Here is a 15953-nt window from a genome sequence, read left to right on the forward strand (position 1 = left end):
TTCCAGGGACTGATAGTGGTCAGTATGGCAGTATCTGAGGGTCATATGTCTCCACATCCCTGTGTTCCCTGCCCCCCAATCTCCCTGCTTTTTCTGACCCCACTACCTTTTCCCTTCATTGTTCTTGGGTTTTTGATGCTTTACTCCCAAAATTTCCTCCCCTTCAAACACATTTTCAGGGACTAAACTTCTGCAGGAACAAACAGAAGCAATCAATACAGTAAGTGTACTGCCTCCTCTCAGACGATCACCAGTCTCTGGATCAATTTAGAGAGAGACAGATGGTAACCAAACAAACCCTCATATCTGTAAGATCAATTCCTTCCCTGTAGCTCACACTGAAAAGCCAGGTTTGGAGGGCAAGCTTTAATCCTGTGTCTCTCAGGTCAGATTTTATGCTGACTTTTGGACAGGAAAGATGCCCATGTGGCTTTTATTGAGGAGCTCCATGTAACACGTGCAGGGAAGACACAGCTTCCAGTTATTCCAAGAGCAAACATGGATAGCGAGGTATGACAGGCAGACTCCACAGCACAATAGGACACACAGCAACAGCAACAAGCAAGACCACACAAATTACAGCTTCAAACATGAGCACCACTACAAAAGAAAGGGAGTTTTAAAGCAAACAGTGTGATTGATCTTTTGTAATGGAGTCTGAAGCACAGGGAATGCTTCAGAAGCAGTGCTCGCAGAAAGCTTTGTCATGTTCAGACTAACTACAGGAAGGGCCTAGCGTGAAGTTCCTTGATCTCACACCCACTACACCAGAAGGCAGGTGGCAGATTTCATGACAAACCTTGATTCCAAAGCATAAGGAATCTTATTTATCTCATTTTCATTCTGCTATGCCCCTTTTTACTGCTTGATAAGATGTTCAACTGGAAAATTCATGCTCTTTAACAGAGCCCCTACCTTCCAGAGGCTGTACCAACCATAACTACAGGATTTTCTTCAGTCAACAATAAATGACACTTCAAAAGAATGATGCAAATTACCTGGCCGGCTAGGAAGGGGAGGGAAGGCTCCTGGGTGGTGAATAGGGATGAACTGGGAACTGCTGGCCTGGCTTGGAGTCTGAGTTACAGGTGTTTTCCTGGCTTCAGATACCGGAGTCTTCCTCATCTCCGTCTGGGATTTCACCTGATGCAAAAGAAAGTATGAAGAAATTAAATGACTTGTCCCAAATTTCCACATTAAGCAAATAATGTCTCAAGCCAAAAATTAAACTCTCAGATTGTCTGAGCAATTGTTTTCTTCTCCCTAAGTAACTGAGAGAAATTTGGAACACAGAGCTCTCCTCACTGACCTCAGGCAGATTACCCTGCATGTCCTCAGGCACTTCTCACCTCACAAAAGCACTCAAGGATATTTACTCAGAAGATGCAAGAGGCTCCTTCTCTAGCATGAGAGTGAGAAGCAGACATAGTATCTCACACCATCCAAGGAACTTACCACGCTGCTCACCTGTAGTGTTTAAAAACAAAAAGTGCAGATGCTACTATGCTTCTCCTAGGGCACTGCTTCAACCTAAGTTATGCTACTTACCTGCAGCACCTTAAAAAACAAACACTGCCACATTCTTCCTGGGGAGCTCTCTCAGCCTAATCCATACGGTGATGTATAAGCACAAACTCCACACTGTGGGATTCTTTTGACCCAGAGCATACAAGACAAACAGCAGAAGTGCTTCACCTCATTCAGTTTCCTGTGTAACTGCGGGGTGTTATGTTAAAAGAGCTGCACCAGTTAAAGGCAGAGAGAAGAATGTAATGTAATGTTTACCTTATTCTGAGTCTCCCGCGGTCTGGGTCTTCCTGGGGAGGAAGACAGAGGGGAAGACTACTTTCCCTTTCTGTTCAGCTCGGCAGAACTGCCTGGAATGCAAGATGGAGCAGGCAGGAAAAAGACAGCAAGCAAGGAACCCGGGCAATACAGAAAGGGCCCAGGAGCAGACCTGACACCAAGCCTCAAAGGTGAGTGAAAGAAAGGGTTGTATCAGGGATCAAATTAAAAAAAATCCAAACCAAACAACAACAATAACCCCCACACCATAACTGTGTGGGGTTTATTTAGACATTTAGTGCTGCTGAGTTGAAAGGCATTACAGGACAGTTGTTTTCTGCCAAATTACAGTAGTAAAGGGATAGATGCATTCATATCCTTTCTTGAGTCCCTTTTCAAATTGAATTTCCCCATTTAGAAATTATGGGAGTGTAGGGTTCTTTCTGCATTTGTAAAATGGTGAGATTTGGGTGGATTTTTCATTTCCCACTAGAAAAAGTCTGGAGGGAGCTCCACCTCAAGGTTCTGGCTGATGCTAAGCACCATGAACAATGCAGGCCCTTGCTCATGCTGCATCTCTTCACTCTCCATCACATTCAGCATATTTAACTTACTGTCCCTTTTCCCTCCACAATAAACCAAATATTTTTATAACCCATATCAAGCACTATGCATTCTTTTACATAAATGCTGGAGAATTCAAAGACACTCTTCCTGCCATGGCGTTTTAAAACTCAAGCTCTATCCATCAAAAACTCAAGTATTGCTATGACACATTTCCAGAGGACAGCTACCAAAAGGGCCCCTGCATGATTTACAGTTAACTTTATAAAAACATAAATTACTAAAATTGATTAATCAAGACAAATTTCAGTTCCTTCCTTGCTTCTATTTGATATCACCTCAGAAGTGTCAACGCTACCAAATATTAACCCCCACAACAGCCCTAAGTGTTCCTACAGTGCTTGGGAGAGGCACCATTTTATCACAGGGACCTCTTAAGAGTATGCTCCACTTTGAGTTAGTCTGCACTGAACTTCCTTGGTTCCTAACATTATCTTCCCTAGAGAGCAGATTCAACCAGATCACAACCTGCCTGAGCACGCAAGTTTCCCATGTATCTGCAAACAGGACTGATCACTTCTGCACCACATTCTTCACATTTTTGCAAAGTAGGAACTGCAGCATTTAAGCTTTTGAAGGCAATGAGCTATGCAGGAAATAAAGCATGAAATTGTCAGGAGTGCCAAAGCAGAACACAAACAGCCCATCAACTGGTATGAAACCTGCACTGGTATCTCAGCGTGGGGGGAAGCAAGCCCTCCCTCTATTCTGGAGCAGGTCTGGATAAGCAAGCCCACCAAATTATACAAAACAAAAGGTATTTCACTGGACTTGTTGCCCTAAATACAGCTGATGGAGTTAAAAAGCCAAAATCAATCTCTATTCAAGAAGAGACAAACAATAACAGACAACATCAGAGCAGATGGTGCTACACCTGGCTTTGTTATATCTTAAGACTAAATCAAGCAAATTTCTGATAAATAAGCTATTTCCCTATCCAGAAAGCTACACATCATCCTCAGATCTGGCAGGTCTTTATCCACCTGAAGTCCTTATTTTGCAAGACAGGAGCACAAAGATCAAAACTGGGAGTTATGCTCACACCTGCAATGACATTCCAGGTCCATCTGACAAATAAGTAAGAAACCTGCTGTTCTAACTCACCCATGCTGGTTCTCAGATACCAGAATCATGTTCCATGACTCACAAACTATTGCCCCCTGCTTTCTGTAGTCTTTACAGAAACCCTTTGTACCCTGAGGTAGGGCTCCCCTGCAAAACCAACTGAATAATGCTGCCAGTTCAGACATTCCATTTCATAACCATGATGTTCAACAGCAAATCCTCACGAGGAAAACAGGGAGAATAATCCAAGGCTCCTAAACAACACAAGCTGGAAAAATGGAAAGAGATGGTTTGTCTAGCCTGGGGAAAAAGACCTCAATTGCACATGCCTTTGGAGCAGCTGCAAAGAGGAAGAAGAGTTATTCTGCAGACCTGTCCTGGGCAGCAGTAATGGGCTTACACAGAGGCAAGGGACATAAGGTGCATTAGGAAGCAATTTCACTTGCAAGAACAGCGAAGAACTAACAGTTTCTCTAGGGAAATAACAGAAATCTCCATCACTATCACTGAATGCTTCCAGTCATCACCAGGGAATGACTGAGACACAGCCAAATTGTCCAGGTACAGATCAGCCCTGATACTCTCTACCCTCATTTACTATGACTCAGTGGAAGGCAGACCAGCAAATTCACTGTTTACTTGATGTATTTCATATGTAATGCTCAAATAAATAGATAAAAAAGCATGCCCCTAAAAATGTAACTGGTAAGAGAGCAGCTGATGTGAAAACAAATCATTTTGACCAAGTGCTTGAGCACAGATTGATGATTTAAGAGCACAGTGGCTCTCCTTACTTTGATAGAAAGACACTTGATTGCACCCACACTACAGAGGATCTTACTTCACATATATACATTTGGTGCTTTTGTGACATGTTCAGTTTGTTGAATGTGCACCAGTCAACTGAAGTGAAAATGCAGAGTACCCAGTTCCTTCACAACAGACCCCAGAATGGCAAGAGCATGACTATGACCTGGACATGTGAACTGCATTGCTGGCCTAAATAATTTGTGGAATGGGTAGAAATCTGGTTTTTAGGACAATTATAGCACCTCTCATTGCACTATTTTTCTCCCTCTCTCTCCTTTTTGAGATAGCTTCAAGGAAAAGCAAAGAGATGCTAAGATCACCATCACCTGGTCTTTGTGGTAGAAATATTTTATATTATTGAGCATTAGCTGCAGGGCCCACAGCAAGACCTCAGCTCTACCATACTCCACACAAGCAGTGACTGCCCTGACACAACATGGCACTGTCTCAGGCACAGCATCCCTCCGAGCTAAAGGCTTACCTGAACTGCCACATTCTGCTTTCCTGCTTCCTGCATCTTATCCAAGCCGCACTTCTTGGTCTCATTCTTCCTTTTATTGTTATCCTTCTTCCCATCATTCTTATTTGCTACTATTCCTTTGCTAAAGTCCCGTCTCTCCCTCGCTATGTCCTTTGGGGGGTAGATGCGCCCCTGCTCTCTGTTCATCTCCCGGGGCTTGATGTTCTCTTTGAAGGTCACCATGGGTTTTTCTCCTGCATCACAGCTGTTGCTCAGGCTTCTGCCAGAGGACAGCACAGATTTGAGTCCAGGGCTCCCATCAGCACACAGTGGCTCTGCCATGGATGCCTCCTGCAAGGCGAGACTCTCTTTGGCTTCACTAGGGTCCTCCAGTAAGAGCTCCGGGATTTCTGTCACAAACAAGAGCTTTCCTACCTCGTTTTCACATTGAATCAACCTGAAAAAGACAGCAAGGAATTAAAAAGTAAGTACATACCTTACATTACTTATCATAATCAGTCTGTGAAGGAATAGCATGCTGACCCACAGAACATATTATTAGTGCTGTCAGCATCTTGTGCTCACATTACAGCTAACTGCTGTGTTGAAGAGAGAAAAATAACACTCCATACTGGCTCCCATGTCACCTCAGCTTCCAGCAGCATGGGAAACACCAAGTACTTGCAATTACCTTGGCTGGTTATCAGCAATCCATTTGCCTGTGAAGATCAGGCGCTGCTGCCGTATCCGACGCTGCTGCCCTTCTTTATCCCCTGTAATTGCCTGGTGGCCTTTGGAAAAATCCAAGTTCCTAGTATTGAGGCAGAAGAGGGAATATTAATTACACAATTACCCTCTGCAATATCCTATTTTTCTAGAAATGCGTGTCAGCATTGCTCTATTAAGAGCTCTGAACTTTCACCAGCCATTATTCAAAACACAGCTGTTAAGAGATGTCTGATTTACACATGTAATTCTCATCTGCTAAGATGCATCTACATTAAAGAGGTTCACCAGGGTCATGAGCAATAACCTCAAGAATTTCTTATGGCTACACCATCCATTGCAGTTGTTTTGAAGAGACCAGCATCAATCTATACAGCAGTAAACATACAGAGATAAGATATTGTAGGGAACAGGCCAATGTCTGTAGAAGTCGTGACATGAGCAAGGGTGCAGGATCCTTCAGCTGTCACCCACCTGAACGAGGGCCTCAGAGCCAGGAATCCTTGCAACTCAAATTCCTCTGGAAGTGGGGTTGCTGGCAAATAGACAGTAAACAGCATAAGGAAAGCATGAAAGCATTGAACACAGTATTTTATTGCTTATCTGCTCCTTATTTGCTCTTCAACTGTAACTCCCCACATCAGCAGGAAAAACATTGTTTTTCTTTACAGCACAGACTGTAAGTGTCCTTACCATTATTACTGGATAGATCTTCTTCATGAGGCTGGAAACTATTTAGAAGAGAGATCAGCCAGGGCCATATGCTAAAAATTAGAAAACAGGCAAACCCTGAGTGAAAACTGCATAACATGGAATGTGTTTGCTTTACTAAAACACCACTGAATGCTATCATCACAGTTTACATTAATCCTCTGATTCTCAAGAAGTTTCTCACAAAGTGTCAGTAAAAAGACCACTTTCTTGAAAGAATTACTATTACTAAAAAGCCAACCTAAAGTTCCCAAGGAAGCCAGGCTCTCACAGCACAGTGTTCATTATCCAGCATGCCAGAGAGCCTGTTGTGAATTTAACCAGATAAAACCAGAGCATGAGCAAGTGCTACAAGCACCTGTCTGTAACTCATGCTTTGCAGTCCAAAGCTGATGGTCTCAGGGCATAGTCAATAAATCAATTTAGGCAGCAAAAGGATTTATCCAGACACAGCTGTGCAGAAGTACTTCTGCTCCATGAACAAGAACACTGTACTGTAGTGCTGGAGCATTTACCACCAAGGGAAGAGACTCTAAGTAAGGGCTGCACCAAGAAAGATCACTAGAGGTGAACTTGCAGTCCCCTGCCTTGCCCTCACAATACCAGTAACAAGCAATGACTGGAAATTCTTCCCAAGGGCCCTGGAGCAAACAATTTTAAAATCACACTGATCATTGTGTTAATGTTTAACTGCTACCACCACGCTGCTTGCTCCTGTTTGCTAGAAGCTCCCACTCAAAAGTCCAAAAATCTTTCTGCTTTACTGATGGGCACCACAGGAACAATAGAAAACTATTTTAGGATGCCCACTGTGCTCAGTGTAGGAGAAATGAATGTGTCCTCCTCAGCAGGGCTTTCAGCCATCATCCAGCACATGGCCTGGAGAACACATTGTGCCCCCAACAGCACTGTACACCCTCAGCTGCTCTCCTGCATGGCTGCAGGCACAGACAGCATGATCTTCATGATTATTCTCTACACTACACTGAGCAACAGCTCCTTCCCATGACCGACAAGAACAAAAGAAAGAAAAAACACCCCGGAGGTCTTCAATAAGGCAAGTAAAGTCAATATGTTGTCCAGAAAATTGGTTCCTTCAGAGAATCCCAGAATGGTTTGGGCTGTGCCATGGGCAGGGACACCTTCCACCACCCCAAGGTTGCTCCAAGCCCCATCCAACCTGGCTCTGGACACTTCTAGGGATGGGACAGCCACAGCTTCTCTGGGCAAGCTGAGCCAGAGCCTCGCTGCCCTCACAGGGAAGGATTTCTTTCTAACCAATCCAAACCTACCCTCTTTCAGCTTGAAGCCATTTACTCCATGAATTACTACCTGCATGTCCTCTCTGCAGAGACTGCTTGACATCAAGTAAGTATCTTGTCTATTAAAATACAGGCACAGATCTTCCTTCAGGATGTGTGAATGGCAATAGTTATCACCATCTCAAAACCATATCTGAACTCTTTTCCTTAATCTTGCCTTTAGGAATTCTGTGGTTTAAGCTCCCAAAACTCCACAGGGCTTTTTGTTTCTTATTTAACAAACCAAAGTTATAGGCACCCCTGTTCCCCATGCATCTCACTGCTTTCTTTGAGAGCCCATCTTAGGAACAATACTCATCCAGCTGCATCAGTAACAGTCACTCTGATCCTAAGAATCACCTTACAGAAACACTTTATTGAATCATGGTAATTCATGAAAAGTTAACACACTATTAAAAAATTGTGAGTTTTGAGCAATTTAAGCCTTAATTTATGAGACTAGTGAAAAATCAGAGCAACAGTCCAGAACAGTTATGCCTGCATTGACATTTAAAGAGCCCCTCTACTAAACTGAATTTAACTCTAAGGTGACTACATTCCATCACTGCCCAAGTGATAGTTTAGTGCACAAAATTAATGCAAGTATTCTCCTGCCACTTCCCTCAGTAATCTGAGAAGTCATTATACTAGATAAGACTACAGAAACACTTAGTATTTATGCTCAAGATAGACATTTTACAACAGACCTCCCTGACTGTAAAAAACTTACAGCAAACCTAAAGACAATTAAAAGAATCAATCTGCTCATGTAACCAACAAATCTCATGTTTTGCTTTATGAACTTTTTAGCACATACACTTTCTGTCATTTTGGTATCTGTAATGATGAGTTGTATGATCACTTTTCCCATGACTAATTTGTGGATCAACAGTAATTAGGACCTTCATGCAACAAAATGTAACAAGAGAAAGATTAACACTCACTACCGTCTCTCATCAACCACTGCCTCCTGGAAAACACTGGGCCTAAGTTTCAGCCAGTCCATGGAAACCTTCACAGCTGGAAGAGGATATGCAGCCCCAGAGTCCTCCTGGTAGTCATTTTGTAAAGGACACTTGCACAGAACTCCAAGAAATGACACTAGAAACAGTAAGAGGAAAAAGCAAAAGAAAAAACTCCATTATGTGGGAATGACACTTCAAAGTTGACCAAATACCTTAATCAAACATATCCACCCCATGAACCACTATTCTAAGAGCTAGTTCTTTAAAACAAGGCAGCCCAGCTACCTCATCTTAAACAGTCCACCAACAGATCACAACACAGGGCTTTTTAACAGTTTTCTACTATGGAGCAGAATCTTGATGTTTATCTCTTCAACTGTCATGGCAAGTAATTTTGTAAGTTAAAAAAATCAGCTGAGACAAGCCCAGTGCAAAAACAATCACTCACTATTTATCAGAAATTATCAACTCAGCTACCTACCTCCACTTTATTCACTTCAACCAGCAGGCACACAAATGCACTGGAGCTCTGCAGGCAGGCACCCAGCCCAGACCCTTCAGAGCACAGAAGCTGAGAAAGAGTAACCACACCCGTGTGACCATGGTGCCTTCAGAATCAACTCCATGCTGGGATTTGGAGAAATCCAGCTATTCAGAAATTTAGGTGCTGACAAACAAGGCCAAGCTGACAACAGGCTCAATCAGGTTAAGCAAATCAGCATTATGTGGCTAGAGTCTAAAATGCTCTGCACTCTCACTTATCTCCTGATTGATATTACCAAAGGCAAAGAAGTAGCTGAGGTCCTGGTTGACTCAACTTCAACTTCAGTCCTGTTGAATCAGAACCAGTTCCATTCAAAGCAACTCCAACTGTATGCAGCCAACTGGGGAGCAGCCCCCAAGAGGGGTACTACTCACCGCCAAGCTAGATCCAGTTTTGAACCCAAGTTAAAATGCTCTTTCAGAACCAGGAAAATGATGCAGAGTTCTGTAAAGCTTCAAACAAGAGTAAGTCCGGACACAGAAATCCCGTGTTAGTCAGCACTGCTGACATGAGTGATCCTGTGGTGACCATCATCTCTCACAACTTTCTCCCTAATGTCTATTCTCAGCACTTACCTCAGACAGCCATTAAGTTAGATCCTGACAGGAAATTACTAATGGATTCCACATTACAATCAAGAGAACTACAAAAATCAATTGGCTCCCACACTTACTGAAGAGAGCCAGGAGCTGTGTCCAGCAGAGCTGCTCATCCTGGCTGTAGCTGTGCTGCTCTGTTTCGTTGCTGAAGTCCCGCAGGTGGTGCAGCTGGAACAGGTTGATCACAGTAATATGGACTAACTGCTGAGAGTTGAAGGCCTTCTGGAACAACAACCTCTGCAACAAAGACACAGGGCGCATATATTTTTTGATGGCAAAACACATGCTTGAATGGATTGGTAGCTGCTCCTTTACTGCTTGACTAATATTTATGCTCTTACACAACATTTATTCTGGATTTTATTTTCAGGTGGTCCCTCCCAGCACAGCACTGGGCTTCCCAGGAGGACCCCACTGGACCAGCTCAGACACACAACAAACCAACATCCCCTTTGCATATAGTTCTCTTCCAGAGCAAGAGCAGCTTGGAATGTGCACTGACAGCACTGCAAAGGCCCATACATCCACTGGGTTTGTCTGCCTTTCAAAGAACCAGCATGGAGAAGGTGACATTAAAAAAAACCACCCCAAGAAAATTTAACTACTGCATGGTTATGCATTAAAGACTAATTCCACACCTGACTTCATGGGTCATGGAATGCCTCAGTGGACTAAAACGGGGAGAGCTATTTACAAATGTCTGTCACGGTAACTATACTAGAAAAGACACCTTTCTCAGAGTTAAAATGAGCCACAAAGTTAAACTGATTCACTACCATACAGCCAACTTCACATCCACATTCAACTTGGTGAAGCCATAAGAGCTGCTCTCTGATTAATTACCTTGTGTTGCACAATATAAACAACAAAAGGTAATCTAAGCAATAAAGCAGGCTCAATTAGCTGTTTTAACACCCTGGATCAGTCCAGAAAATGAAGACTGTTCCACATACCTGAGCAATGCTGATAATTATTGATTATAAGCCCCGTGGAAAAAGCAGTACTTTTTCAACAGCCAGCATCACACAGGGAAAGAGAGAGAATTATTTCATTTTGAAATAACAAACTGCCAGGGTTGGAGCAGCCCACATCAGAAGTTAATTCATAGCACGTTCTGTGGTTTTATGAATTTATTTTAAAGACCGTGTGAACTTAACTGTAGCACCACAATTCAAGGCACAAAAGTGTAGAAGGACACTTTTTTTTTTACTTTGGATGGAGAAGAATTGGGTATAGGGGTCTCTGATTTTGTGATTTTTTTTATATCGCTCAGACCACACTCCCCTTTCCTATTTTTGAAAAGCATCCACTGCTCTGGTGAACATATCCATCCTCCCTGATGCTTTTCCACAAATTAGGAAGCTGAAGCAGAGCAGTTTCCAAAAGGCATTTACCAGTTAACACTATGTCCTCTCTGAAACTGTATTATTTTGCATAAATACCTTACAAAATTCATTTGTTTTGATCTTGGCTGAACTGTCCAACATAATAAGCTGGGTATTTAACCAATGGGACTCCTGGATTTTCCATGGAAAACATGTTCAGCATAGTTCTAGTCTGCACAAAGTAAGGTTGTATGGGACACTTTTCAAGGGCAAACTGTTAACAGGAGAGGCAGGTTTCCCAAGGCAGATTAAAAGCAGCCTTAAAAACCACAGGGAGTGAATGATAAACATCCAAAACATGAAGCTCTCTAAATTCCTCAGGCCAAGACTTCACAGATTAATCAAGTCCTTTTCACAGGTATCCAAGAATTACCCAGGTTAAAGAGCAGAGAATTGACAGTAGTCACTGATTTCTCCTGTATCACTACCAACAGTGGACCATGTGTCACGTGGGAAAAATCCCTACTCTTGGCAGAAGTTACCAGAACTATCCAATGTTAGCTGCAATGCAAACCTTCCCTAACTGGCTGCTTGAGCTTCCTGTATTTTATCATGTGAAAGAATGATTACTGGACTGTAATTTCTGAACTCAGCTACTAAAAAGATTCTCCTCAATATACTAATTAATATGTTGTTAGAACTAACCTTGAACTGTTCTTCCAGCTTTTCTCGAAGAGGGCTCAGCTTCTCCAAGCTCTTACTCAGGTACACATGGCCATGAAATTTAATAAATGCCTTGATGAAGTCAGACACACTCCATCGAGTCTTCACCTCATCACGACTGCATGTAGAACAGAAAGACCTGATTCAGTCTTTGGAATTACACACAGCTGCACACAACACCACAGAATTACTCCAAAATTAGGGAGGAATGTCCTGCAAAGCTACATATCATGTTGGCACAATATGCTTATTTCCTGCACTCACTAATCACAGTCAGGAGCATCACAAACTATTCTTTGCTCCATACACCTCTGAGGATGCTCTGACTAGACAAGGGCTGAGGGATTTCTCTTTCCACTGCCACATACAAATAACTTCTAGCAAGTCAGACAGTTCTTCTAAAAGTATCTTCCTACTCACCTGAGCAGCAATAATTTACTTAGTCTCACCTTTCCAGTGCTTTAGAAAGTGCTTTTTGTAGGTTAGTGGAGGCAGCTGGGAAAGGAAACTTCACAGCAATGCTTCTGCAGTAGTAGAAAATTGTGGTCAAGTGGTCTCCTTTGGAGGAGGCTAGGATAGCCAACTGATTATAAGGCTGACCTAAGGGAGAAAAAGACAAGCTGTTCAACAAGTTGTCCTGGGGGAAAACATGCTAGATTTCAGAGTACACGTGGTCATTTGGAAAGGGAGCATAAAGTCCTCAGTTCTTCAACAGACAAGGCTCAGATGCATCTGCTGGCCCTTCCACCCCAGCCTCGGATCTGCACCACTTCAGTGAAAAAGCTTCTAAACTTCTAAATTTGTGGTGCATCAGCTGTTTGGGGTTTTTTGTGTTTTTATTTGTTTGTTTTGTTTACTTGTGTTGCATTTTTGTTGCTGTTAGTTTGGTTTTTGTTTTGATTTGGGTTTTTGTCTTTTTGTTTGGTTGCGGTTTTTTGTTTCCTCTTTTTTTACTTTGGACGGAGAAGGATTGGGTATGGGGGTCTCTGATTTTGTTTGTTTCTTTCAGGGGGTTGAGTTTTTGTTTTGTTCAGTTAGAATGCAACTGGCTAAAAAGTTGAATTTGGTTGTGTGGAGAATTTGGAGAGGGATATTTTTATAAAAGCCCAGGTTTCCAATTTCCACAGAAGATAACAATACCCCAAATCTTCCTTTGGAATTACGAACTGAAAGGTATCCCAGACTCACCATTAGAAGGGACAAGCTGAGCTGCATGTCTATAGTAAGACTCTGCCTGGCTGGTCTGATTCCTATAGCGAGCTAAGAAAACAGCAAAAAACCCAAGTTAAGGCACAAAATTCCACTCCCATGCAGTTACTTCCATAAAATGCAACTCAGCTGAAGAGCATTTCACTAGTATTTCAGAAATAAGCATCAGAAGAATGTACAATTACACCAAACAGCAGCAAGATTTGACACATTCAATTCTGAGGTGGCTGTTTTGCCTCAGACCTAGGACTGTCTTACGGACAACAGTGCTAAGCACACCTCATACAGGGACCTAAAAATGTTTTTCATCTCTCTTTGCATGATCACCAACTAGACTATTTTTAGTTTGTTTAAAAAGCAACTGCAGATTCCTGCGAAAAGAGAACTTTCTACAGCACAATGTTTTATTCAAATCAAGAAAGAAATAAACCTGTTGAACTAAATGTAAAAAAGAAAGCCCATTTATGAAAGTCTGAATGTGTAACTGCCCTTGTACACAAGATATTAGCGCTCTGGAATGGAGAAGTGTGCTAGCCTGCTGCAACAAGCTTTTGTAATAGTTACCAGTTTCAGCACTTCCCTGTGCCTACCAGCTAGAACATGATTAAAATGCTAGGAGACAGACTCTAGCAGATCACTAGCAAGCCAGTGATTAACTGTCTCTGTGTGTTAATGTGTAACATACACTAGATAAGTCTGAACAGAGTTTCTTTCCAGGTCTTTCCCCCTGCTGCAATCAGCAGCTAGCTACTAAAGTGGAGCACACTTGCTGTGGTACATGCAGATCCCTCTCTAGAAGCTGAACACAGAACCCCACATGCCAGCCCTTTCCTTCAGAAGCTCACCAATATCTCCCAGGTGGACAAGGCAGTGCTGGCAGATGTAGGAGCAGGAGCTGGACTGCGGCTTCACGATGGCGCTGGTGTGCGTCTGTTTATTGCTAATGATCCCCAGCTGGGAAGACTTCACACGGCACGGCAGGTCCACGTTAAAAACTGTGCACAGCTCCTGTAGTAACTGCAAGAGTGGGGCAGTCAGTGGCAGCTCCACACAGGCTTTGCAAAGGCATCAACACAAGTCACAAAACTAACAGAGTGCCACTCAGAGGCGTGTGCTCACCACAGATGAGCCAAACGTATTTGAGGTGAACAAGTTCAAACTACTGAAAATGAGACTTTACAATACATTCTTCATATGGAATTCACCGAGTTCCATTATGTCCACTGTGTTCATCTGCCCAGTAAGAAAAAGCTCTGCATCCCAAACCAGTAAGCAACTCAATCCTCATTACATTTAAATCACCAAGGATTTATCAGTGGAGACTATGGGAGGTCTACAGATATTGCTGGGTTTTATGTTTTTGCTTTGTCTTTTTGTTGTTTGGTTTTTTTTTTTCAGTAGGACACTCAAGAGGAACACAGTGGGTTTTATACCTTCAAGAAGTGACAGTGTTCTCTGAAAATAGTAGAAAGGAATCCCTCACCCTCCAAAGCAGCTTGTTCCAACATAAGAAGCCACACTATCCCAACAAACTTTAACTTTAGAAAGAAGCTGGAACATAACCAAGTTTGTAAGCAACACAAGGCAATGCTAACAGTCCAGGGGCTGAGGTATCAGCAAATATTTGCACTAAGCCAACACTGAGACTCTTTCAAGGAACAAGGCATCAGCTACTTGATCAAATATTTCAAAAGCTGATTGAAAGAAAACCTCAAGTCTGCCATTCTAATTAGTGCTTCTGAAGTTTTTCCTAACGGAGTCCAGCAAATACTCTGCAAAGTAATGGCAACCAGAGAGTGAAGAGTGTTTGTTGGACTGATTACTAGGATAAAAAATGCAGGTAAGAAGTGACAGACTTTCTCCCAGCTGGGAACATGCTCAGTCTCCAAATACAACAGACCTGCAGCAGGGCTGCACTTGCAGATAAAGGCACAGAGAAAGCCCATGGCTGACAGAGACACATACTCTGTCAGCAAGATGTGACATGATGCTTTTGCTTGCTGCAGAAAGAGGTTTGTGTTACACCTCACACCCCTTTGGGTCTGTCTTTATAGAGTAAACAAAAAAATCCTCAAACAAGAGCGATCTCACAGATGAAAGCTGCATAAAAGAGAGCATCTTGACATCTTCAAAGATGCCAAATTAAGAAAATTCATGCTCTTGTTCAAAGATGTCACTTGTGGAGGCCTCACAGCTGGAGAACAGGTACCTTGGCTGAGCCAAGGCTTTAGACTGAAAAAGTGATTAATATCACAGCAAACAGAGAAATATGACCCAGACTGTAGTGTCAGGCTGAGAAAGAGTAAAATTCCCTGATCCACTGCAGGAAAGAACAAGGCTTCTGCAAGACAAACAGTGTAGAGGGAGAACGCCCTTGGCAACCATGACAGCCTGTGAAACTGGCTACTTCCAACAAGCAGCTTTACAAAAAAAACAATGCTGAAGGGAAAAAGGGGAGACACAAGGGTACCCTGGGACTGGCATTGCAGATGTCTGGAATCCAACTAGGAAATGATACAGTACAAATGAGCTACTGTGAGTGCTGTAAGCTGAAGACAGTGTAAATTAGCCATGACAAAGTTTACTCTGAACACTGAGGACTCAGCAACCACTATGTTGTTGAAACAGACACCAAATGAGGGGAAAAAGGAAAGAAAGGCAAGTTATCTTTCCTAAGGCCATTATCATACACTGACTCTCATTCTTCATAATTTAAATCTAATGAAATCTAACACAGGAAAGAGTGTAGGCAAAAAAATGCCAGTAAGAAATAAGTATACGAATAGGAATCACACTCCTTTGGCAATTAACTGAAAACCTTGCAAAAGATTCTTAGTCCAAGAGCACCCAACAATACAGTTTTGCTTTAGGGGAAGATAAGTTCCTAGAAGTAAACTAATTGTTCTAATTGTTGTAAAAAATAAAGACTTACACCTCAATGCTCATCATTGGTGTTAGGAGTCACAAGGAAGAGGCAAAGAACAAAACATTAGGGCATCAAACATATCCTGTGCATCTGCATTTTCTGCACATATTTCTGTTCCTGAGTAACTTAATCTAAGAAGAAACTGATCATCCTTGCTTATCCTTCACTAATACAGCAAAT

At 42.4% G+C, this 15953-nt stretch overlaps 1 protein-coding gene across 11 annotated transcripts in view; it reads right to left on the reverse strand.

Moving 5' to 3' along the window:
* The window catches only part of SMG7 (SMG7 nonsense mediated mRNA decay factor), a 50578-nt gene that overhangs the window by 10754 nt on the left and 23871 nt on the right, over nucleotides 1–15953 (reverse strand). For 9 of the 11 annotated variants that reach the window (XM_064427823.1, XM_064427824.1, XM_064427815.1 and 6 more), the window contains 11 exons: nucleotides 13693–13864; nucleotides 12827–12898; nucleotides 12088–12238; nucleotides 11621–11756; nucleotides 9665–9827; nucleotides 8427–8583; nucleotides 6164–6234; nucleotides 5945–6005; nucleotides 5436–5555; nucleotides 4766–5201; nucleotides 999–1143 (listed from right to left, as the gene is read on the reverse strand). In XM_064427823.1, coding sequence (XP_064283893.1) covers nucleotides 999–1143; nucleotides 4766–5201; nucleotides 5436–5555; nucleotides 5945–6005; nucleotides 6164–6234; nucleotides 8427–8583; nucleotides 9665–9827; nucleotides 11621–11756; nucleotides 12088–12238; nucleotides 12827–12898; nucleotides 13693–13864 — 1684 coding nt within the window. The remainder of the gene's footprint in view (nucleotides 1–998; nucleotides 1144–4765; nucleotides 5202–5435; nucleotides 5556–5944; nucleotides 6006–6163; nucleotides 6235–8426; nucleotides 8584–9664; nucleotides 9828–11620; nucleotides 11757–12087; nucleotides 12239–12826; nucleotides 12899–13692; nucleotides 13865–15953) is intronic. The other 2 variants (XM_064427817.1, XM_064427819.1) reach the window with 1 other exon arrangement.

This window comes from Passer domesticus, chromosome 7, assembly GCF_036417665.1.
Source record: "Passer domesticus isolate bPasDom1 chromosome 7, bPasDom1.hap1, whole genome shotgun sequence".
Classification (NCBI taxonomy): domain Eukaryota; kingdom Metazoa; phylum Chordata; class Aves; order Passeriformes; family Passeridae; genus Passer; species Passer domesticus.